At 32.0% G+C, this 22,323-nt stretch overlaps 2 protein-coding genes across 6 annotated transcripts in view; one reads left to right on the top strand and one right to left on the bottom strand.

Moving 5' to 3' along the window:
* The window catches only part of LOC129285682 (MADS-box protein SVP-like), a 50,954-nt gene extending 43,977 nt beyond the window's left edge, over nucleotides 1–6,977 (top strand). Inside the window, exons 3-11 of one of the 2 annotated variants that reach the window (XM_054921459.1) lie at nucleotides 831–912; nucleotides 3,831–3,889; nucleotides 3,980–4,079; nucleotides 4,570–4,611; nucleotides 5,132–5,170; nucleotides 5,271–5,312; nucleotides 5,390–5,445; nucleotides 6,082–6,181; nucleotides 6,688–6,977. In XM_054921459.1, the coding sequence (XP_054777434.1) occupies nucleotides 831–912; nucleotides 3,831–3,889; nucleotides 3,980–4,079; nucleotides 4,570–4,611; nucleotides 5,132–5,170; nucleotides 5,271–5,312; nucleotides 5,390–5,445; nucleotides 6,082–6,145 (484 nt within the window). In that variant the 3' untranslated portion in view covers nucleotides 6,146–6,181; nucleotides 6,688–6,977. The remainder of the gene's footprint in view (nucleotides 1–830; nucleotides 913–3,830; nucleotides 3,890–3,979; nucleotides 4,080–4,569; nucleotides 4,612–5,131; nucleotides 5,171–5,270; nucleotides 5,313–5,389; nucleotides 5,446–6,081; nucleotides 6,182–6,687) is intronic. The other variant, XM_054921460.1, reaches the window with a different exon arrangement.
* A 5,914-nt stretch (nucleotides 6,978–12,891) lies between these two features.
* On the bottom strand, nucleotides 12,892–22,052 carry LOC129285678 (DEAD-box ATP-dependent RNA helicase 16). Of its 4 annotated transcripts, none has more exons than XM_054921451.1 (16): nucleotides 21,734–22,052; nucleotides 18,935–19,114; nucleotides 18,626–18,784; nucleotides 18,431–18,520; nucleotides 18,146–18,274; nucleotides 17,746–17,846; nucleotides 17,271–17,385; nucleotides 16,538–16,669; nucleotides 16,205–16,270; nucleotides 15,851–16,030; nucleotides 15,533–15,628; nucleotides 15,189–15,326; nucleotides 14,576–14,658; nucleotides 14,435–14,472; nucleotides 14,126–14,337; nucleotides 12,892–13,365 (listed from the first exon to the last, which is right to left on the bottom strand). In XM_054921451.1, the coding sequence occupies exons 2-16, from the start codon at nucleotides 19,103–19,105 to the stop codon at nucleotides 13,306–13,308; spliced, it is 1,770 nt and encodes a 589-aa protein (XP_054777426.1). In that variant the 5' UTR covers nucleotides 19,106–19,114; nucleotides 21,734–22,052; the 3' UTR covers nucleotides 12,892–13,305. The 4 variants fall into 4 exon arrangements, with proteins under 4 accessions (XP_054777426.1, XP_054777428.1, XP_054777427.1 ...); XM_054921453.1 differs by having other exon boundaries at nucleotides 21,739–22,052; XM_054921452.1 differs by having other exon boundaries at nucleotides 21,768–22,052.
* Between the last annotated feature and the right edge of the window lie 271 nt (nucleotides 22,053–22,323).

Genomic DNA, 22,323 nt, shown 5'->3' with positions numbered 1-22,323 from the left:
ATTGTGTTCATCTAGAATAGTGTCGTTCATGTATGTAGAAATGCATGTGTTTCTGTAATATGATAGATAGGGTCAAAAGGAGACAAGAAGAGCCATTGGAACAAGTTCTCAAAGACATTGTATCCTCAGATACTGTTGAAGGAGGAAATAGAGAGAGGATAAGGATGAGGAAGAGGATGGCTAGTGGTTTCAAGAGGGTGTTAGAATGTTCATGTATGAGTGAACTTGAGTTGATATGGAAAGTCTCCCTTCAAATAAAATTAAATTTAGTAACTAATATGTAATTAAAAAAGGGACCTATAAACTTGAACTTGAAAGTTTTAAATTAAAATGTAGCATCATGATGCTAGCCTTAGTTGTAATTGGGACTATCTTCTTATTCACTTTAACATGTAGAACATGTTCAAGTGAGAATTTTAGGAAATCATTTACTTCAGAATATTTGTGGATTTCATGCATATGGCGCTTACTAGTTTCAAGTTGTACAAGGATTTGATTTTTAATTCTAAAATCCTTATTTTCTTGGCCTTAAGTTGTTCAGATAAACTTCATCTAACAATCCTTTCAAAATTCAATAAAGTTAGCAAAAATGACTAGAAATCATAGAAAAATCATTTTTTATTTAAGTTGATAGTTCAAGTTCTTCAACTCATAAATTGCATCAGCTTACGGAAGGCCATTGATGTTCACCTTAATCAAAGATTCAAAACTCAGAGAGTGATGCTATATGAAAGTATATTTTACTTGCAAAATTTTATTTATGTTAAGGCACAAAAATATATTAATACAAGAAAAGATAAGCCAATGTGTAACATTTTTGCTGTTTGAAGCATGAGGCATGTCATTGAAAAGAGAAACTCGCTCTTAGATCTGAACCTTGACAGATCAAACCAGCCATCTCTTGAAGTGCAGGTATATATAAAGCTCTTCTCCATTCTCTCCCTTTGATATTTTGATATTTCAATTCATGTTCCTTTTGTAAACTAGATTCTTTACCAAAGCTAGTGAAGATTTATTGTAATGTCAATCAACATAAATGATAGCATGTATCTACATTGGGTGGTTTTGTTTTGCATTCCCATACAAAATAACCAACTTTTGTAAAACTAGATTCCCTACCAAATGCTCTTTTGGAACCTTTCACTATTGCAGAAAAGGGAATTAACGTTGCCTTTTTACATCGGTTATCCTACAAATCTGATGAGGAATGTCTACTTTTCATGTCAGTTAAACTGATGTTGGAAGGCAAGCTACTAACACACTTCTTTCTACACCCCTCACTCTTCTGATGTAAAAAGTTTTAAAATAACTGATGTAAAAGTCCTTTCTGTAGTAGTAGTGTTTAGAAAGTGTTGCCAACTCTCATGTCTCGTTCCTTTTTATTGTCTTAATTAATCTCCTCCATCATGGCTTACAATAACCATTTTTTATCTTTTGCTGCTTGAAGAAAATAGAGAAAAGAGGTTAAATTGATCATTTAAATTTTCACTAACCTCATAATTTCTTCTAAACTTACTGTAATGTTGGGCTTTCTTCTGGAACTTGAACTTGATGAAGGATCATGAACTAATGAAGTAGGAGTTGAGACAGTGGACTTGATCAAGTGGTTGATTATCTTCTCTGAATATGGGGAAGAAATTCATAGTCTTCATTTTCTTTAGACCTACAATCCGATGAAGTTTCTCATCCAACTCAACGTTGTAGAGCTCGTAACATTTAGACATCGCATCATAGCCAATGAGAGCTAGCTTCTAGCTTTGTCTTCTTATTCAGTTTTCTTCCATTCCATGCTTCCATTAGAGTTGTCTTAGGGGCACTTCTGGAGACAACCGTATAGGATAGATATACTTCATATTTTACAGCATCATCATCTCATGATTCCTAATTAGGCATCTCTTTACTTTTCAATATGCTTCGTACCATGTGAAGATTCGTTATGCACTTTCACTCAGTTATGCCATTTTGTTGCAAAAACATTGGCACAGTTAAAGGAAGGCGAATCCTATCATTTTCACGGATGCTGCTCATTTCTTTGGATGCATGCCAATTCTCATTCCCTATCAGATTATCCTGGCCTTAATTTCATTGCCCCTCTTCTTTTCTAAACAACCTTGAGCTTCTTGAGCATGCATGGTTTTACAGCTAAAATCATAAATTAAGAGTAGAAAGCACCTGTTTGTGCCATGAGAATTTAGATGTATCAGTCCACGGATATCTGTGTGAACAAGCTCTAGTGGCTTCTTCACTCTTGATGTAGCATCCTTTAGAAAGCTCTAAGGATACTATTATGAGTTCCACATTGGCAGCCTCACAGAAGAAGTGAGGTTTATAAGTTCAAGAAATTTTCTCACCCAACAAGCTAGTTTTTTCGAAATGAGCTCTTTCTTTGAAGTGGTATTTATAATATTGAATATTTCATCGAAGAGACCAATATCATGGAGAGTATAGTCAGAGGAAGAGAGAAATTATTCCAAAAGAGAGTGACCACAAAATCCTTCATCCCTCCACATGAGTGCCTTGAGGCCGACTATAAACCCTTACCTTTCGTTAATAGGCATCTGGCCCATTAACATAAATTGCTCTATGGTCCAAGCCCACATTAAGATTGGTGGAAGGTGAGCCTTTTACAATCTCCTTTCCTGAGAGCAATATCAAGTTAATCAAAGTTTATATGTCAACCTGAAATTCCAAAGCCAAGAATCCTCCTTGACACATGCTTTTGGGCATTTATCAACATCATTTTGAATATTTAATAAAAAAATAACATCAATCTATTTCTTTTCATTGTCATTTCAGTTATATCAAGTTTTTCTCCCATCACTATACATAGGCATCAGAAATTACTTTATGCCTTCCATCATTCCAAAAACCCTCTTGGAGACATGTCCTTTAGTTGAAGAAACCTTTACTTGGATTTTTTCTTCTTCTCAATTGTCTTGATATTGTATCTTCCTCTTCCCCCACATGGCGTCTACCATGTCCACGGGGCCAAAAAGAGTTTATCTTATTTAGACATACCTTATTTTTACTTTATCAATGCCCTAGTGATACCAGCAAATTGGTCTCACTATCACTGATCTGATACCAATTTGTTGAAGCAAGGATATTGGAAGGAAGCTTTCCATTAGAAGCTTTTCTCTTTAGGCTTGATGCACCAAAGGACAATCACTCTTATTTATAAACCTAGAATTCTTTTCCAAAGCTAAACAATTCCAAATCAAACAAAAATTTAGACAGATTTATCATTTTCTTGTTCTAATATAAAGTTTTAAGCTAAAGCGTGGCAAATTTTAGAATATAGTAATTGACTGAAAGGCTAACAAGAAACAAGTGATATCCTTTTGGGGATCAATGATTTTATTTTGAAATTTCTAAAAATGACAGCTAACTGATATATAATTCATTTTATTATACTTAACAGTATTTGTCTTCGATTTTTCTTAGAACAGGAGAAATTTTCCACTCACAATTTTTTTAAATTTTATTCTTTACTCCCTTCTACCACTGTATTTTGAGTGCCAAATAGACCTTTCAATTGTTTGTTTACTATATTTTGGCTTGGTGTAAAACTAATAGGTTAGGAATGTCCATAATTATACCTTTTAGAGAATCATAGAATTGGAAATGGGAGGAGGAGGAGAAGAGAAATGAGCAAGATTAGTGAAAAAACCCCATATCATAACTCAAAATCTAAAGTTTATGAGTCCTTCCTCTATGTTTTATATTAATTATTAAGCTTAATTTTATCTGGTGTGAAATTTTTCATATCAGTTCAAGTCCACTCACAATTATACAATTTAATATAGTTTTTTTTTTTTGTCATTGAACAGGTAGAAGGTGAATATTTTAGGCTAGAAAAGGAACTGAAAGAGAAGAGTCATGAATTAAGGTATTTTTAAATGATGAGAAATTTTAATGAGGCATAATGCTACAATGTGTTTATTTTTTAATCTAAATATGTAGTTTCTACATCTTACAGGCAACTCAATGGAGAAGAACTACAAGGATTGACCTTAAAAGATCTAAGGAAACTAGAAGATTTAATTAACAAAAGCTTGCATCGCATTTCAAAAGCAAAGGTTTGTTTTTCTTACCCTTCACTGAATACTTTCTTCTTTTGCCTTTTTGTTTTTTTGTTTTTCCTTTTTTTCCCTACCAAACAACTCAATATCTAGAAGCTAAAACTTAGGAGTATTTCCACCACCCGCCCAAACTTATTTTTTGAACCCCCACTGTGTGAAACCATTATTGCTAAAAGTAGCCTTATGAGTACCTCAAGAATGCCTTTGGCATTTTTATATAACATGACTGCATATCTCAAGATTCAAGATCCCAAAATAAGTTAGTTCAACTCTCTCAATCAGTTAAACCAAGTGCACCCCTTGATTGAACTCTTTCTTTATTGGTCTGGTAGTTTACCCCATCAATATTCAGTGTATTATATAAAAGTAGAATGGATTAATACTAGTTCATTATTTTGAGATTCATTGAATCATGTACATGACACAGGTTAATGCCCTATATATATATATATATTTATTTAAAACAGATAGAATTCATGTCTTTCAGGATGAATTTTATGAGCAGGAGGTCAGTATTCTCAAGAACAAGGTTAGTGTTAACTTCATTTTTTATCAAAAACGTCCTATTCAGTCTTTTCCTCTTGGTTATAATGAGAAACTATTGATCATATTTGGGGTCATTATTCTGAAAAAAATATTTTAGTTTCTCATCAAGTGTTTGCAAGCAAGCATTTAGAATTTAAGGCCAGAATTATCAAAATATATGTATTTTTATGTGCCCTAAATAAGAGGAATTATCTTTTCCAGTGAATGAGGAATTTGGGAATGTAATAAAGAGAAAAGAGAGGCAGTAAGTTGAAGAGGCAAAAAACAACATAAATAACTTTCTGGTATGCATGGAGTCAGAGAAAACAATATAAATAGTTATCTTTTATGTGTCCTTAAGGAGTTACATACACTTCAATCAAACACTATTAACAAGTTATCAGATTGCAAGAGATTTATCTGAATATATATATATATATATATTGATTTGAATGTCTGTCTTCACACGCACATATATAATGTCTCTCATGTATTTGAATAATGGGTTTGATATGTCAATGAAGGAAGCCAAACTCCTGGAGGAAAACCAGAGACTAAATCAGGTTTTAGATTCTTGTCATTAATTATCTTGTTAATCAATGTCTGTGTCTTCATAATTATAATGTATCATTTTCCTTGTGTTCAAAATTAATGCCAATCCAGGAAATCAAACTCAGAGAAGAACAAAACCAGAGATTGCAACAGGTAAAAAAAAATTCTTAGATTCTTGTCTTTCTTTTGTTCAATGGTATCAAAACTTTGGACTGAAATTGTGTCAATAGGTTCTAAGTCTTGAGCATGACCAAAACCAGTCACTGGACGCCTCTCCCAGACTGAGGTAAGGATCAAGGGCTCCTTTCAAGACCATGGTTGTTTTACCTGGGTTTCTGATTTTTTTTTTTTTTGTGAAATTGACTCTTTTAGTTAATCCTAGTTGTTAATCAACTTGAACAGTTTAAATTGTATTCTATTAAAAATAAAAAATTATCGTTGATAAATTTGCATGTTCAAATTCATTGAAAGATTACACGGTTTTATCTCTCTTTTGCAATAGCACAGTGCTACAAAAAAAGAGATGGACTGTGTGAAGAGGTTGGGCCCAATCACCTAACATATATGTGCTACGATAGAATATCAAGGACTTTACACAATTATATAATGAACTTGAGTCGATGTGAAAAGTTTTACGGTGGATAAAGTTAGATTTAATAATTAAATATATGATAATATAGATTTTTAAATTTAAATCTTAAAATTGAGTTAAAATGCGGTATCATTTTGATATTTTTTTTACCCATTTTTTTCTCTCCCATTTTCAAGTAGTCACTTCTCATTGCTAATAAGTGATATTAGACCTGGTTTTACTTAGTTAGGAGTTGGAAACCCGTATTGCACACATTTGAAATTTAAGATGAGTTTGATCCTGAATGGAGCAAGGACTTCCATGCACCATACCATTTGATTTTGGTGTTAGGAGCGTTTTTAATATAGGGAGCTTGTGGACCACATTTGAGAGGAAGATTGGAGTTTTGAGTTAAAATATAATGACATTCTACTCTCTCTCCCATTTTCAGGTGCTTGTTTCCTATCCTAACAACTTAAATGACAATTATTTCCTCATCTTATCAATGAGTGAGAACTGTGAAACACTATTGTGGGCTTGATTTCCTGTTTTATCTCAAACATGCTTAGATTTTGATTTTTTTTATATTGAGTTTTGATAAACTCGTATTAATGTTCAGGTGAACAAATTTCTCACATGCGAAATATTTGCTATTATTATATGCTTCCTAAAAAATCACTAATCTCTCTCACGCATAATCTTTCGCCTACACGTGCATGCACAAGAGCATAAAGAGTTGAAGATATGGCAATATTAAAATTCTCAAACATTTAATTCTCTAGCGTGCCTCCAACAAACTTACTTTCAATAGAAGACACCTATGAGCAATAGAATTCTCAAACATGTATCTTTACTTTTCTATGGATATGGATAAATTTAATTAATCTATATATGATCCCAAACAAGATTAAGATTATTACTTTCCATGAGGTGTTATTTATTTTCATTGACTTGCAGGTTGCTGTCTCTGAATCTAAGTTAAAGTTTCTGGAAGATGAGGAACGGTGCTAAATTATGTCGTTCGTAGATTATGAATAGTTTGTCCAATATATACACACACACACACACACAGAGACCCATGTATTTGAAATAAGTGTGAAGCGCATTGTTCTATACGAAATTAGTGGTTTCTGTTTTTCTCATTGTAACTAGTGTGTAACCCGCGCGATGCATGGGGTGTGAGACTATTGGGCGTGATTAGCAATAATGCTATATTAAATAATAAGCTTGTAGATCAATGTGAATTTTATAAATTATTGCATGATATATAAGTAAAAGAACATGCATTTTTTGTATAATAATGGAGAATTACATTGAAGTTCCATACAAAAAAATTAATTACTGTAAGGTTCATTGATAACTAAACTAAGCTGTATTGACAACACAATACAGTTTGATTTAATTATTAATGAATCTTGTAATAATTAATTTTTTTGTGTAGGATCTGGTTGTAATTCTCTCTAAAAATAATGACATTTCTTACTTTGGAGTGATTGAATTATATTTTAAATGCATTTATTTTGATTCCAAATTAGATCTGAATGATCCACATTATATTAGAGGTGATTAGCACCAATTGGATGATTTTATAGAATTATAAAAGTTAAATAGAAGCAAGTAATGTGATAAGAAAAAAAATATAAGAGACTTCAGATAAGGCAATACATGGCCAAAATAACTCCATTTTGCCATGTAAAATAAAAAATATATCAAAATCAAAGAGATGGTATACCATAGACATGAGTTTTCGTGAAAATAGAATGGACGAAGTGAGGAAGTTTTGAAGAGGGAAGTAAGTGATGCATGGTGTCAAAATTTGTAGAAGTAAATAATTAAAAACTTCAAATTAAAATTAGACAGTAACAACATAATTACATAAAGCAGATAACATTATAACTCTAAATGCTAAACAAAAATAAAATAAAATTTAATATAAAAAAATATTGTCCATCTTCAATATCACACTTCACCTTGATTTTCTCTTTTAAAGGAAATCTCTTAGCTTCAGTTGTTGGCTCCTCTTTCTCTACTTCATTTGAAGGCCCATCTTCAACCATAATGGGAGTGGGATTTGATGAAGTTATTTTCTTCTTCAAAGGACATCTATTAGCTTTAAGAGCCAGATAATCTTTTTCTAATTCATTTGAGGATCTAACTTTGGCCATACTAATGGAAGTAAGACTTGCTAAAGTTATTTTCTTTTTTAAAGGACATATATTAGCTTTAGGTGCTGGCTTATCTTCTACTTCATTTAAAGATCCAACTTTGATCACATTAATGGGAGTGTGATATGATAAAGTTTCACATTCAAAATCTTTCATAAACAACTCTAACTCGTGCAAATAAAATGCCATAGCATAATATCAATAAAAATGAATAAGCAGTGAACATAACAAAGAACCCAAGAATTTGCATGTATTAAAAAAGAACAATTCCTCTTCAGAAGCCACATCTTTGGTAGGGTATCCTATCTTTCCCAATTCTTGAAAATATAATTTAATGATATCCTCATTATTAATCATCCCAATTACCACACACCCACAAGCTGATCCATTAAGAAAGTCTTTCGATAACTCTCACTAGTAACCTTATAAGAAAAGGTAATATGAGTAATCTATTATAATTGAACACACAACTCAAAAAAGAAATATAACAATTTCAAAAAGAAGTTTCAAAGCACAATAACATGACTCACATTTTCAACTTTATCTGTAAAATTTTTAGCTGAAATTTTCAAAAATTCAAAAACTTCACGATCAAATGTCACTAAATCAGCTGACCCAAAAGAATCTAGGACATGACAAGGTAGATGGTATCTTGAAAAATTACAGGCAAAGTAACGTTAAATCAGAATTACATACATTTACATCAATATATGAAATGAAAATCTAATATATGCTACATATATATCGAGAAATCACATGAGAAATCTTTTTCTGGCATTTATCATAGAAAAAAGAGTCTCCATCAGAAAGAGCTTTTTTAGCATAAGTGTTGCATCCATTATAATACAATCCACATTCTAGGTCCACACTAGCTATAATAGCCAATGTTATAACTTCAGCATCCTAGAATCACATATTTAATTAAAACAATGTTGTAACAATTTTTATCTAATTAGAAGACTAATAAATGATGTTCAATTTACAATGGGACCATCTTGAAGGTCATCTATATTTTCCATATCTTCACATTTCAAAATGTCATCCTTGTTTTTTAAAATTGTCTTGTTAGACAAATGGGAGGGTTCTTCACCCGCACCAATGTTCACGGCCTGCAACCTCCATGTGTCCAAAAATATATTATTAATTGTTAGAAACCCACATGATAAGAAATAAAACAAATGAACTCATTTTCATGAGTGAGAATAAAGAAATAAATGTTCTTTTGAATTGATTACAAATAGTGAAATAAAATTGAAATAAATGGACGTAAAAAGAAACATACGCAAACATTGAAAACAGAGAAAATGACATACTCATATGTAGTCCTTTTTGCATGCACGACCCACAAAGAGAAAGGAAGCTAGTGGGTTAGAATGAAGGAATGAAGAATTGAAACGGTAGCAATTTTTGACAAAAAATACATTTTTAATATTAATATATTAATATTAATTATGATATATTAATATTAATTAAAATTGATATATCACAATATTTTTAGTCAAAAATATATATTTAATATTTATAAATTGTTATATGTAATTGATAAAGCATATATCGATCCATCTTGAAAAATCATATCAACAGCAGAATCATCATCTTGTATCTTAGCAGTAGTCACAAACCATAATTGGACTATTTGAACTTTGATTTATGGGTGCTATCAATATCTCATATGGCATGAAAGATTGCCATATGAAACATTGGAGTATTGAATGCAACAAGAGAAGGCCAACATAAATAAGATTGCCCGTTTGTGTGAAATATACCAACTGTAAAAAGCTAAACTCATGATAACCTCTCACTTTTTGGGTTCGTTGGAGATAATTGTAATAGGTGGGTTGTGAGAGATAACTTGAGTTGAGGAAGATAACCATGTTAGAGGGAGGTATGGGAGGCAACTGACAGTCACATGGCATACATTAAATGACTAATTTTAAAAAAATATATATTATCTAATAATTGAAGTAAAATTTAGATGGCATAATTGTAGTTTAAACATATTTTATTTAAATGAGCTAAATTCAATATTTAAATAGTTATTATATTCTATAAATTTTTTAATCATTATATCTTTTTCAAAAATAAAATATTAATTAAATATAATATATGATCTTATTAGATTATTAGTCATAGACCGAGAATTAGCCTGGAAGTAGGTAGAACAAGAGGGAGGATGGTTTCTCTTCTACTTCATCACAGTATAGGAGGGTCTTCTCTTCATCAGTGTCATGTCTCTAGTCTAGTGGCAGGTCTTCGATAGTGGTAGGCGACAATAGTGACGGGATGCAGCATGAAGGCGAGGGAGAATCATCTGCAAGGTTTGTCATTCTTGTGGTGAAATTGAGCTTCTGAATGCAAATTAGGGGGGCCCTAGAATCTGATGTGATTTAGGGTTTTTCCCCCTTTTTAGCTTCTTCTTGTACCAAGGGAACCGGCATTTATAACTGGAGCAGGTTGAATTGTTTTGGGCCAGCCAATTGCCATATGTTTATTTGTTTTTGATAAAATTTCCATTAGTTTCTAGCAAATGCTAATATCCAGGTTGACCGTAAACTGAAAGCCTACCGTTTCAACTTTGGGACTGATGGTAAATAGTATCTTAGTCTCTTCATTCAAGTCTTGAGCTTAAAGAATGCCAAAAAAAAAAAAAAAATCATTCTCAAGCTAAGACGGCCACGTTGAGCAAAAAGGAAAAAACACCCTCTCACAATATCATAAGAATGATTAGCAGCTTTCTGGAGAAATGAATAAATACTGAGCTTCTTTTTATTTTTATTTTTAATACTAAGCTTAGTTGATTCTGAACGAGTCAAATATGTATGTATATATATATATATTCATATGCCATTTGGATAGTTTAAAAAATATCTATTTAAATATGCGCATTTAAATATCTATTTAAATATTCATACTTGACACATAAGTTTTAAATTTTAAATTTTGTAACAATTAAAGATTTAAGCATTTAAACTTTAAATGACTAATTTTAAAAAATATATATTATTTAATAATGAAAGTAAAAATTATGAGGGATTTAGATGACATAACCATAGTTTAAATAAATGATCTAAATTCAATATTAAAACAGTTATTATATTGGCAAATTTGTTAATCGTTGTATCTTTTTTAAAATAAAATATTAATTGAATATAATTTATGGTAATTCCAAGACCCACGACCATTTTCCATCTTGTGGGTGGTTATTTTAAATTTTTATTTAAATTTATGTATTTTGTAAACTAAATATAATTTTAAAAATTATATTTAAAATTATATTTAAATTTACATATTTCGTAAAATAAATAAAACTTTAGAAACTTAAACTTTAAATGCCAGATTTTTATTATGAAAATGAAATTAATTTAAATACATTGATTTCGTTTTTAAATTTGAATTAATTCTATGAAATTAATTTATTTGGATAACTGCTAATGTTTATAATAATCATTTCTTTTTATTTCTGTTATCTTTTTAATATTAAGCTTAGTTGATTCTGATGAGGCACTTGGTAGTTTTAAAAATATTCATTTAAATATGTTCATTTAAAAATTACAAAAGCTGTTGAGCGATATAAATCTATATATAATGGGAAGTTATCATGATCATGGGTGATTGTGAAATCTAAAAATACAGAAGCAATATTAAAAAATTTGAAAATATATTAAATTTCAAATTTTGTATATGAAATTTAAAATCTTATGGGTTCATTTCAAATTTGAGAGGTTAGTTATTTTTGGATGAAACAAAAAGCAAAAGAAATGAAGGACACATGGCGCCTCCAGACATAAGGACACATGACGCCTCCAGACATAAACTTGCGATTTTACTTATATACATACATACATATATATATATATATAGATATATATAAGATTGATCAGTGGTGGAAGTTGTTCTTTCTTTCAGAATGTGTACAATAATATTTTACAATAATCAAATCATAAATTAGTATTGATTCTTGTTGAATTTTTTTCTTGGTCCTATATATAGGAACTAGTTTAGGACACCTCGATCCCTTTTATCTCCCATATTTACTATTTTTTCCCTCTAAATCATCCCTATAATTATATTCATGTATGATGTATAAATTATGTTGATAATATCCAATGTAAATGATTAAAAAGGAGAATATTTTTTAAGAAAAACACATTTTATACAAATAACTTACTGACCTAATTTTTTTAATCGATGTGAAAGTAATTATTATTACAAAAAACGAGTTAAATAATACAATGCCAAAATATTTATAGCATAGTTTTAACATTTTATAGCACAGCATGTCGCTTTCATTTCTTCACACTTCACTCTAAAATTTGGTGATAAAGAAGATCATGCTTCAAAGTATTAATCTAATAAAAGAACCATTTGATAGAACGAAATTTCATTTAATGAAATTGATAAGAGATACTTATGTATTAGATACATGCTAGATGGTTCAAAAAATAATCATTTCTCTTTCGCCTAAAAAATTACAGAGGCATCTAATATTATTTGTGATCATACAAGTTTAAATATATATATATATATATATATATATATATCACTTTCAAAAAATAGAGAAAGCTCTTGAAGCTATCCACGATCGTAAATGGAACTAACGTCTAAAGGCAAACGCAGTGGTGGTGGTGGTTTTCCTGAGAAAACTCTATGCAAACCAAACACAAAATTATAGATTCTACATTCATTTCCAATTCTATCCCTCCAATTCTTTTGTTTTTGTTTTTTTTTCGGCCAGACCTCCAATTCACTACAAGCGGGACATAAAAGTACCTTAAAAATTTAGAGTTGAATAAAAATATAACATTAAAAGATTTCTTTTTATAAAAAATAGGGGCTGACCATAACCTTCAAGAGCCAGCCCTTTTTTAACAAGAGCTGAAAACAACCAGCCCTCTTTACCTTTTTTCTCTTGTTTTTTTTTTTTTTTAAATGCTAGCGAAAAGGGTTAAGTAAATGGTTTTCCGCTATATGAATAGAAGAGGAAACAAAAACAACATTTGAAGTTATGGGATGGTATCTATTGATGAATAACTCAAGTGTTCATAGAACATAATAATATCATGTGACATCACCTAACGGGAGATCAGACTTCTTGTTAAACCAGAATACATTTAATCTCTATTTGAGAAAGAAAGAAAAAAGAAACAACTACAAAAATAAGCAACACATTCTCAACAAGCACCACTTACCTGCTCCGCAAGTACCACAAAAAGTGCCTCGCATTTGCATGCCTCTCTGCATAGAGCACTGAGCAACGCGGTGCTTGTGCAACATACAGACACACATGGCATTTTCAAATTTCATTCCATAAAAAAAGATGATTGAATCAATGAAGATGATGGGTACAAAATTGTGGAGCCTCCCAAACGCAATCCAGGAGGCTATAGGCTTTGTTGAAGAACCATGCTAATCAAACTTCATTTTTCTTCCTGCGTTTATGTCCATCTCCTTTGTGTGGTCTTTTTGATACCTAGGTCCAAATTTGATCAAACTCTGTCAACAACTACACCAAGGCAACATTTTTTTTTTCTTCCTCACATTTCATAATGGAATAAAATAAAGGAAAAATTGATCAGTTGGTCCCTGTACTTAGCTTTAATTTGGGTCCAACTTGGTCCTTATAATTTAACTCAGTTATAACTCAATCTCAAAACTTTAACTTATTACCACTCAATCCCTATAGTTTTAGCCATTTAAAATATTAGTCCCTAAGCTTTAATAATATCTTTATTCTTTATAATTTTATTTTATAAAATATAAGGGCCAACATTTTAAATAAATAAAATTATAGGGATTGAGTTATACCGACTTAAAGTTGAATTACAATTGAGTCAAAAGTATAGGAAAAAATGATTAATTTTCTTTTAAAAAAAATTAAAAAAAAAATAATAGAATTAGAAAAATATCTTTGTTGATGCATAATGTACTCTATTCTGAGATGATCAAGTAATGTCCTTGAAGAATAATTATAAAAAAATATATAATATGGATAGATTCCTTTGCACCTTCAATCAACCACCACCTTGGATATCGGAGGCAGCGGATGATGAGAGGTCCTAATTGTTTCCATCTTGTAATTGTTTTTGTATCTTTAACATTTAATTAACGCAGTATCAGTTTCCATTCAAATTTTGTATCTTCACTTTTGGGTTCTGGAATGGGATTTCTTCAATTCCTTTCTGGCTACCAAAGGGGGCTTTTGTTATTTAAGAAGAAATTAAAAAGACTACCTTGGCAGATATAGCCTTGAGAGGGTCTCCACCTTTTCTGAACTTCTTCCTCCTGGATCCCCGGGATCGATTATTATTTCCCATTGCTTCCCTTGCAAGCTTGACCATTTCCCTTGCCTCTTTCGTTGTTTTGTCAACTAGGTAGTCTGGCACATCACGTAGGTGTGCCGGCGGGGCATTTTTGCTCAAAACTTTGTCATGCTTCAATAAATCTGCACATATACATGTCAATATTTCAAGACTACACTTCTCCGAGTGCAAACAAATCAGCCAGCAAGTGTTGACACTTCAATAAACTAATTTCATTACCTAGGTCCCTTGGATTAGATTCAAAGTGTGCCTTCAGTCTACAGGAGATGTGCAGGAATAGATCAGAAAGGCAATTAAATGTACAGATAGGAGATACATACATTTCTCCAGCGTATAAAATGTTATTAGTTAAGAACTCACTTTTCAGAGTTGAGAATTTCATTCCTCAAATCCTGGGCTCGTGATTCACGAACCGCAATTTTTGTCACACTCTTTGCAACATCCTGCAAAAGAAATCCACTCTATCAATTATTAACTGCCTAAAACAGCCATTAACGCCCAATATATATCCATACTATGCATCTCCTCTATATATAAAAGAAAAGGCCAGGCAGATGGGGCAAGCACTATCCAATACATCTTAGCACAAAGAATTAACATTTATGGTAGAGGATACATGGAAGGACAGCTGACTTGGTATTTCATAATTAAAATTTGTGTGTTTCAATGTTCTTGGGTGACAAACTATGAAAGCATCAATAGTTAGTTCCGTGCATTTACATAGAAGTAGAACTCAATATAAGCCACACTGTTTGTGAACTTGTACAGCTTTTTATATTTTTAAAATTTTATATTGATAACGTGCAAGATAAAATACTTCAATTTCACACAAATTGTTAGAGTAGAAGCATCTAAATGAAAGTCAAGAGTAATAATAAACGAAGGAATATTCTCCGATTTCATGCTAATAAAAAATGTAATAAAAAATCATGACAGACTTTCTGCAAGGAAAAAAGGTAAATGACTAATTCACCTCAGCCCGATAACGTAAAGATTCCACAGCATTCTTAGTGAGCAATGGAAATTCAGCAATTGTGCTTGAACCATTGCTTTCATCATCCCCAACAAAAGATTTTATTTCATCCAAAGTTTCCATCTCATCAGGAGAAACCTGTAAAGACATGAAAAATTAGATTGACAGGACAGTCATGAACCCTTTTATCACAAATATAATGTAAATCATGACCCAGCTTTTTGCTGGTCAAAACTACATTGGATCTCCCTTGCATTATTAACCAAAACAGAGGCTGCAAAGCAAAATTGAATCCAAATCTAAAATTCCCTCAGGTAGGAAGATTTTGTTTGTCTGAAACTCACCAAAGATATAGAAGAGCCTGAATTGTATGCTCTTCCAGTACGTCCTATTCGATGGACATATCCTGCAACACTTTGAGGCATTTCTAAGTTCATAACCTGTCAATAAACATCAGCAAGCATTAACTGAATGACAGAGATGAACCTGGCAATGATTGCAGTTTCCGAAAATAGCAGATATAAAAAAAAATCCAAAAATCACAATCAGATAAAATTCTTACGTCAACAGCATATTCTAGAGCAATAAATAATGGAAGTGTTCCAATATGTGCAAACCAAACACTGACACGCACAAACACATGAGAAAGATAACTTGCATACCGTGTACACATTTTTAAAGTCAATTCCCCTCACAACTCCAAATTCAGAATCTAGTTTTTGCTTGACATGTTTTTTGGACCGCCACAACTCACCATTACTTTGCTTAGTTGCTTCATCCTTCTCCTTTATGTGGCTGTCATCAGTTGCAATAAGATAATCAAAGAGGCCAGCATTGAATTCCTGGATAAAGCCAGATTTATGAACAAAAGAGTGAGACAATAGAGCCATAAAGAATAATAATATAGCCAACTATGGTACAATGCCAGAGTGTTCTAACTATTTAAAACAAGAATAATAACAACCATTGTACAAGGAGAAAAGAAAATAATTCGCTCATCTAATCTTATTGCAAACCTCAAGAATATGAAGACGAGAATTCTGTGGCAACTCAGCGTTTAAAACAGCAGACTTGATCCCAAACTAAGATGAAGTAGAAAGGACAAAATTAGAGGGGAAGGAAAATGAATAATACAATAAGCCCACAACAGTGAGCATGAATTTAACAAGCAGCTACAGAAATGTAAAGAACACTAGAGTAAAATCACAAGCATCTTCTTGATACTTCCAGGATATTTTCAACACAAGACAGACAGAGAACAAGAACAATCTTTATTAGCCATTGTATAGGTTAACAGGTAAGATAAAGCAAATAAAATTTACTTGGTGCAAGAAAAGAATCTGGCATACCTTTTCCAAGAATAGTTTCAATCTGAAACTCATGTCTATGCTATTGGTAAATATTAGAACTTTCTTTTGGACCAGCTCCAACTTCAACAAGGCAAGGATGTGAAGCAACTTATCACTGGTAGGGCATGAGATCTGAGACAAAATACTTGATCAGAACAATTAAAGGCTGTTTATGTATGAAGAAATATTGTCTGATCAGGGTCAACAGGCATATATCAAATAAGTATTAAACAAGAATTAATGGAAATAAAAAGTTTTAAGAATCGATAATGCAAAATAGTAGCTTAATCTTTCATTGAGATAATATTGACATATGCAGAAACAGTAGATAATATCTTCACTCAAGATATGAATCTCAAAAAACAAGCTCAGTAAAGGCACTACCATTAGCCTTTCCTAAGGAAGAATATCACTCTCACCCCTCCCCAAAAAAAAAAATAGAAATAATTAAAAAAATGAAAATGAATGACCAATGACAACTTGTACCATATGATGTAAATTCAGTTACGAGACAATTTTAATCATCCCACATAGTGGAGTAAGCTAAGTTATATATATATATATAGAGAGAGAGAGAGGGAGAAGGAGATGATCTCAGCTATCTATTAACTTCATCACAGCAAGCCAGCCAACAGTCAAACGCTGATTCAGTCATATTCCAGGAGCAGCAAATAAGCTAGGTTTCCCACATGATCAAGAAGACAAGACGGCCCAATGCTATAACAAATCTTACCCAAAATTGTTGAACATTTTTAGGGATAATCTCATCCTTCTGATTTCCTAGTTCAGGCAAAGTCAAAATAAAGGGATTGTGCAGAATCAACTTCTTTAGCTTGTCAACATCAGCACTGCAGATGACAATACATTTTAAAATGAGACCAGGAAGGTTTAAGCATTTGTAATTACAAGGAAAACAAAACACAAGGTCATGATACAATTAAAGAGTAATTAAAAATTGCAGTCTGTGAATGGTCCCACTCAGAAACTTCCACTACAGTTTACTCAGATCAAATCTCATTATTAACAGATGGATAATCTTCAAGCGTTCAAAAGAACACAGGAAAGTAATTTTCAGGGCTTTCTTAGTTTCATATTTTCTTACTTATCGAAACAAAGATGAAAAACCAATAAAGATACTGCAATGACATCCCATGACATCATAAAGCACTTGAGTAGACAACTCAGAAGAGTCAGAAAAAATAACTCACCTTGATGTTGCGGACATTAGAAGACATTGGCAACTTCTAGGCACATGAGCTGAAAAGGCTTTTATATCATTTTCATAGCCGTATGACAACAGAAGATCTGCCTGAAAGCACATGGAAATAAATTATTGACCAAGCACAAAAAGAAGTGAGGAGGACTTGAACTTTACTCAGTGGCTTCTTAAATGATGTTGGTGAAATAAAATGAACAAATCAATTTATAGCAACCCTTCAAACCGAAAAATATAGCAGGTATCAAAACACATCATAATAAACATCACATTATAGAAGTCAATCACAGTATAGAAATAATTTAACACAAAAAATCAAATTAATTGTCCCAAAAAGGGAAGCAAAGTTAAATTAAGAATCAAAAGTAATAATAACCTATATTTGAACTCACCTCATCAAGAACTAGAGTTTCAAGGGAACTGTTAATGGATGTTGATTTAAGTATGTCAGTGGACAAGCATTTAGCAATGCAAGCAGGAGTGGAAATCAATACATCAGGTGGTCCAGTCATTGCTGCCCGCTGCAACCAATTTAGAGCAAAAAGGGTGTCATCCACTAGCATTTACAGTAACAAAAATTTTAAGAGATTGGTGCTAGAAAATAGAAATCCATACATCTTTTGATAGCACAATCAAACACTGAGAAGTGACAACAAATGAAAGGAAAGCAAACTAACCAGATCAGAAGCCTTCATATTGCTTGTCAATTGCACAGCTTTCAACTGAACTCTGCATAATTCTATAAGGGAGGAAACCTCTGCGTATACCTGATAAAATAAATGCAAATAAAAGGTGAGCAACTGATCCCAAAATGGAAGAGGAGGAGAGAAGAACAAGATGCAAGCAATCAAATTGGAAAGAAGTTAATTGACCTGTTGACATAGTTCTCGAGTTGGCACAAGAATGAATGCATTGGGTGATAGCTTCTTTCTTTGAACATTATTAGTAAACAATTTTTGAAGCAATGGAAGAAGGTATGCAAATGTCTTGCCAGAACCTGTCTTTGCCCGAGCAACCACATCCTTACCTTCCTGGAGATAATTAACTATACCATTAAAAAACTATTAACTAAAAAAATTAAGTTATCAAAAAAACACTGCAATTAAACCAAACAGCAGGATTTAGATATTAGAAGCAGCTGTAGAGAACTTCATAGTAAACAAAATTGAAGTAGGACTCACCAATATGAGTGGAATGGCCACCTGTTGAATTGGAGTGAGTTTCTCCACTCCCTTTTTGAGTAAGGCATGAACTAGGCGTGCATCCAATCCTAGTTCTTCGAAAGTCTGGTCTTCTGTAACTTCATGTTCACGTGCAGTTTCTTTAGAGGTATTTTCACTTGCTTCGCCCATAAGAACCAACTAAGCACACAGCTTACAGTCAATAATATTATGGTTACAGCACCCAGCAGGTAGATAGTGTTTAGTATCACAAATTATAAACTCACAGGTATGAAAACCAAACCAAGATTTTTTTTTTTTCAAGAAACACACTAACACATGTAGTATGTTTACTAGCACAAAAGATTAATAATATGTCACGCCCCAAAATACCTAGCATGACCAGCATGAAATTCGAGGTTAACCTCGCTTTGTAAGTCTAATCAATATATATGTTCCCAATTACAGTTGGGAAAAATTATAAACCTCAGTGGCATAAAATCAAACAACATAATAATACTCATGACTTTACGTAAAGATTTTGAGTAAATCAAAAAAAAATAAAAAATAAAACAATTAAACAACTAATTCAAACATAATAAGAGAATTACTTCTTCAATCTATAATCCATAAGTAATAAAAATAAAGAGGAGGATATCTTGCCTGTTGGTTGGAACAACTATCAAATGCCACAAGACAATAATTCAAATTTAACATAAATTGAACTTTACAATTATTCAACAAGGAAACCTACTTTATAATGCAGATGAAGGTGGTGGTAGTTTCTATTATCTGAGATACAAACAATTTAATAAGTACATGATACCAAGGTTAATTATTAAAATATTTAAAACATCAATGATAAATAATAGCAAATCAAGTTTAATTTTCTTAAGGTGAGAACCATAACTTGGTAATTTAAATTATCTAAAAACGCTTCAAATGTATAAACATGGTCAAGGATAAATGTTTATTGACACAATACTCACAATATAAAATGAGGATAAGTGTATGAAACATACTTTCAAACTCATTAAAGTAACAAAATAGATTTTGTAATAGAGATCTAGCATCAACTTATCCAAAAATTTCACAATAAGAATTCCTTTTTCAAAAAGAAAAAAAAAAAGAAAATTCAGAGAGAAAATATTTTTCTTAAAAACAGGTGCCCTTAGAGGAATCCACACAACACAGGATTTTTAGTCATGGGCACACAGCCGATATGGGTAAATCACCAAACAGACGCGGCTCAAAAGCAACAGATAACAAATGCGGCTCGAAGGCCATGAATAACAAAAGTGCTGTGTTTGATCCCTCCAAAAGGATTCCTAGGTATATCAAAAAACCATTCCTTCCATATAAGAAATTTAAAAAAAAAATCTAAACAATATCCATAAGGCATTTTTCCCAAACTTTCCTCCACAGACTCTCATATGCTTGTAAAACTTTCTTCCAGAAATAAAAAGGATTTTTATCATTATAAAAACACTTGCAAAAATCTCAATTTCAAAACTCAACTTGTCATGCTCAAACCAAGATAAATGTCAAAACAACCATTGCATTTAGTTCAAAAGTAATTGTATAATAAACTTCCCAATAGACTGACATTTCTCACGATGCCACAATATGAATTAACAATTAGATATGCTAAGAGCCAAGAGATGACTATCTTTCTACTAAAGAGCAAATCAACAACTTGGAAACAACATAATTATGTTATAACATCTTTTGATATTCTCAAAGTCATTCAGCACATGATTGAACCAAAGAAATTCAAAAGAATGAATACCCAACCAAATCTAAACAACATAACTCTTCACTGAGAGTTTAATGAAGTATTAGTGACATATCCAACACTTATATATCAATAAAGAAACTGAATAATACTTAATTATATAAAATTTCTTCTTAAGCATTTCATTAGGATTCCTTGTAGAACAAGAGAATGAAAATTTCAATGCCTGGCAAATTAAAAAAAAAAAAGTACAACATTTCATTACTATCAGAACCCATATGGTTCAAGGCAACCCTCCACGCTTCCGCTGCCCTACTCTCATAATTTAATAGTGCATGTTTAATTAATTAATCATTCATCAATCACATCATCAGCAAACAGGTCTAATGCAGTAGAAGCTATTACTATAAAACTTACAATTTAGTTTGTTGAAAAAGAAAAACAAGGCGAGATTCTCAAATCTTTCATCCGTCATTATAGATGTGTCCCAAAAGTTATCAAACTTCCAAATTTTCATTTTCATTTTCATTTTTTTTAACATAATAACTAGTTAAATTCAGGGGGGAAAAAACCAAAATTCATATTTTAAAGGTTCTCCAAGCATCATCCTTTATCACCATTTTTTCCTTCATATTACTTTAGCCATAACTAATTATTTCAATGAGATATAATCCTCTCAGACCTTTCAACAAACACCTAATGTGCATCAACTTCTGATTCATACAGTGGAGTCTCTTGTCTATCAATTATTTGCTCAAAAATTTTCAGCATCATATTCAGATTTCTCATACTTTTCCAACCCATATCCCATCAAGAATCAATTTGAGCTCAAATAAAATTCAAATCCACACTATCCTCATTTTGCTCATTAGACTAAAAATGTCAGCTTGTTCAAAGCCCTCCTTCCAATTCGAACACACAGAAACAGCAGAACAAGGAATCACAATCTCCACCATTCAGACACACACAAATCACACAAGGAAGAGAGAAATTTAAAATTTCTTATAAAAGATCAGCCACAAAAGAGCAAATTAGATTAAAAAAAATTGAAGCTGCAGAAAATCGAGGAGGAGGGGAAAAAAAACCAGACGACTTAAGGCACGGGATTGGGAGAAGAACCACAGGCTTCCTCAAACCAGATAAACAACAGACCAAAAGGGAGAAGAGGTTCTGGCGATGCGACGCGAAGAGGACGACGGCAAAACAGGACGGAGAAGACAGGACCAAGAGAGGACAAGTTGGACCCCTAGTAGCGGCGGATCGCAGCGAACGAACCACCCACGCCGGCTAACACTCTGGAAACCAAGAAGGACGGAGGATGAGGGTTTTCGCAACTCTTTTTTTCAGCTGGTACCGGACGCATAGATGAATGCCGAAGTAGGCGGAGCAAAAGTATTCCAGTTCAGTCGAATTCCATCCAGACAAACTCAATTCTATACAGTCTGGATAAAAAATTAATTTTTTAAAATTAAAAAGATCAAACTCTTTCTTAACTGTATAAAAGATCAAACATCTAAGTCACCGATTCAATCCTATAAATTTATTTAGTATAATTACAACTAATTATTATTATAATAAATTAATTTATAATAATAATTAATAATTTTTTGTATTTATACTTGTGAAGCAGTGAACATTAAACAAAATTTTAATATTGACTAACCTCAATTTTTTC

Source organism: Prosopis cineraria, unplaced genomic scaffold (genome assembly GCF_029017545.1).
Source record: "Prosopis cineraria cultivar Desert tree isolate PC_DT_omini unplaced genomic scaffold, ASM2901754v1 PC11, whole genome shotgun sequence".
Classification (NCBI taxonomy): Eukaryota; Viridiplantae; Streptophyta; class Magnoliopsida; order Fabales; family Fabaceae; genus Prosopis; species Prosopis cineraria.
This window is presented reverse-complemented; position numbering and strand designations above follow the sequence as displayed.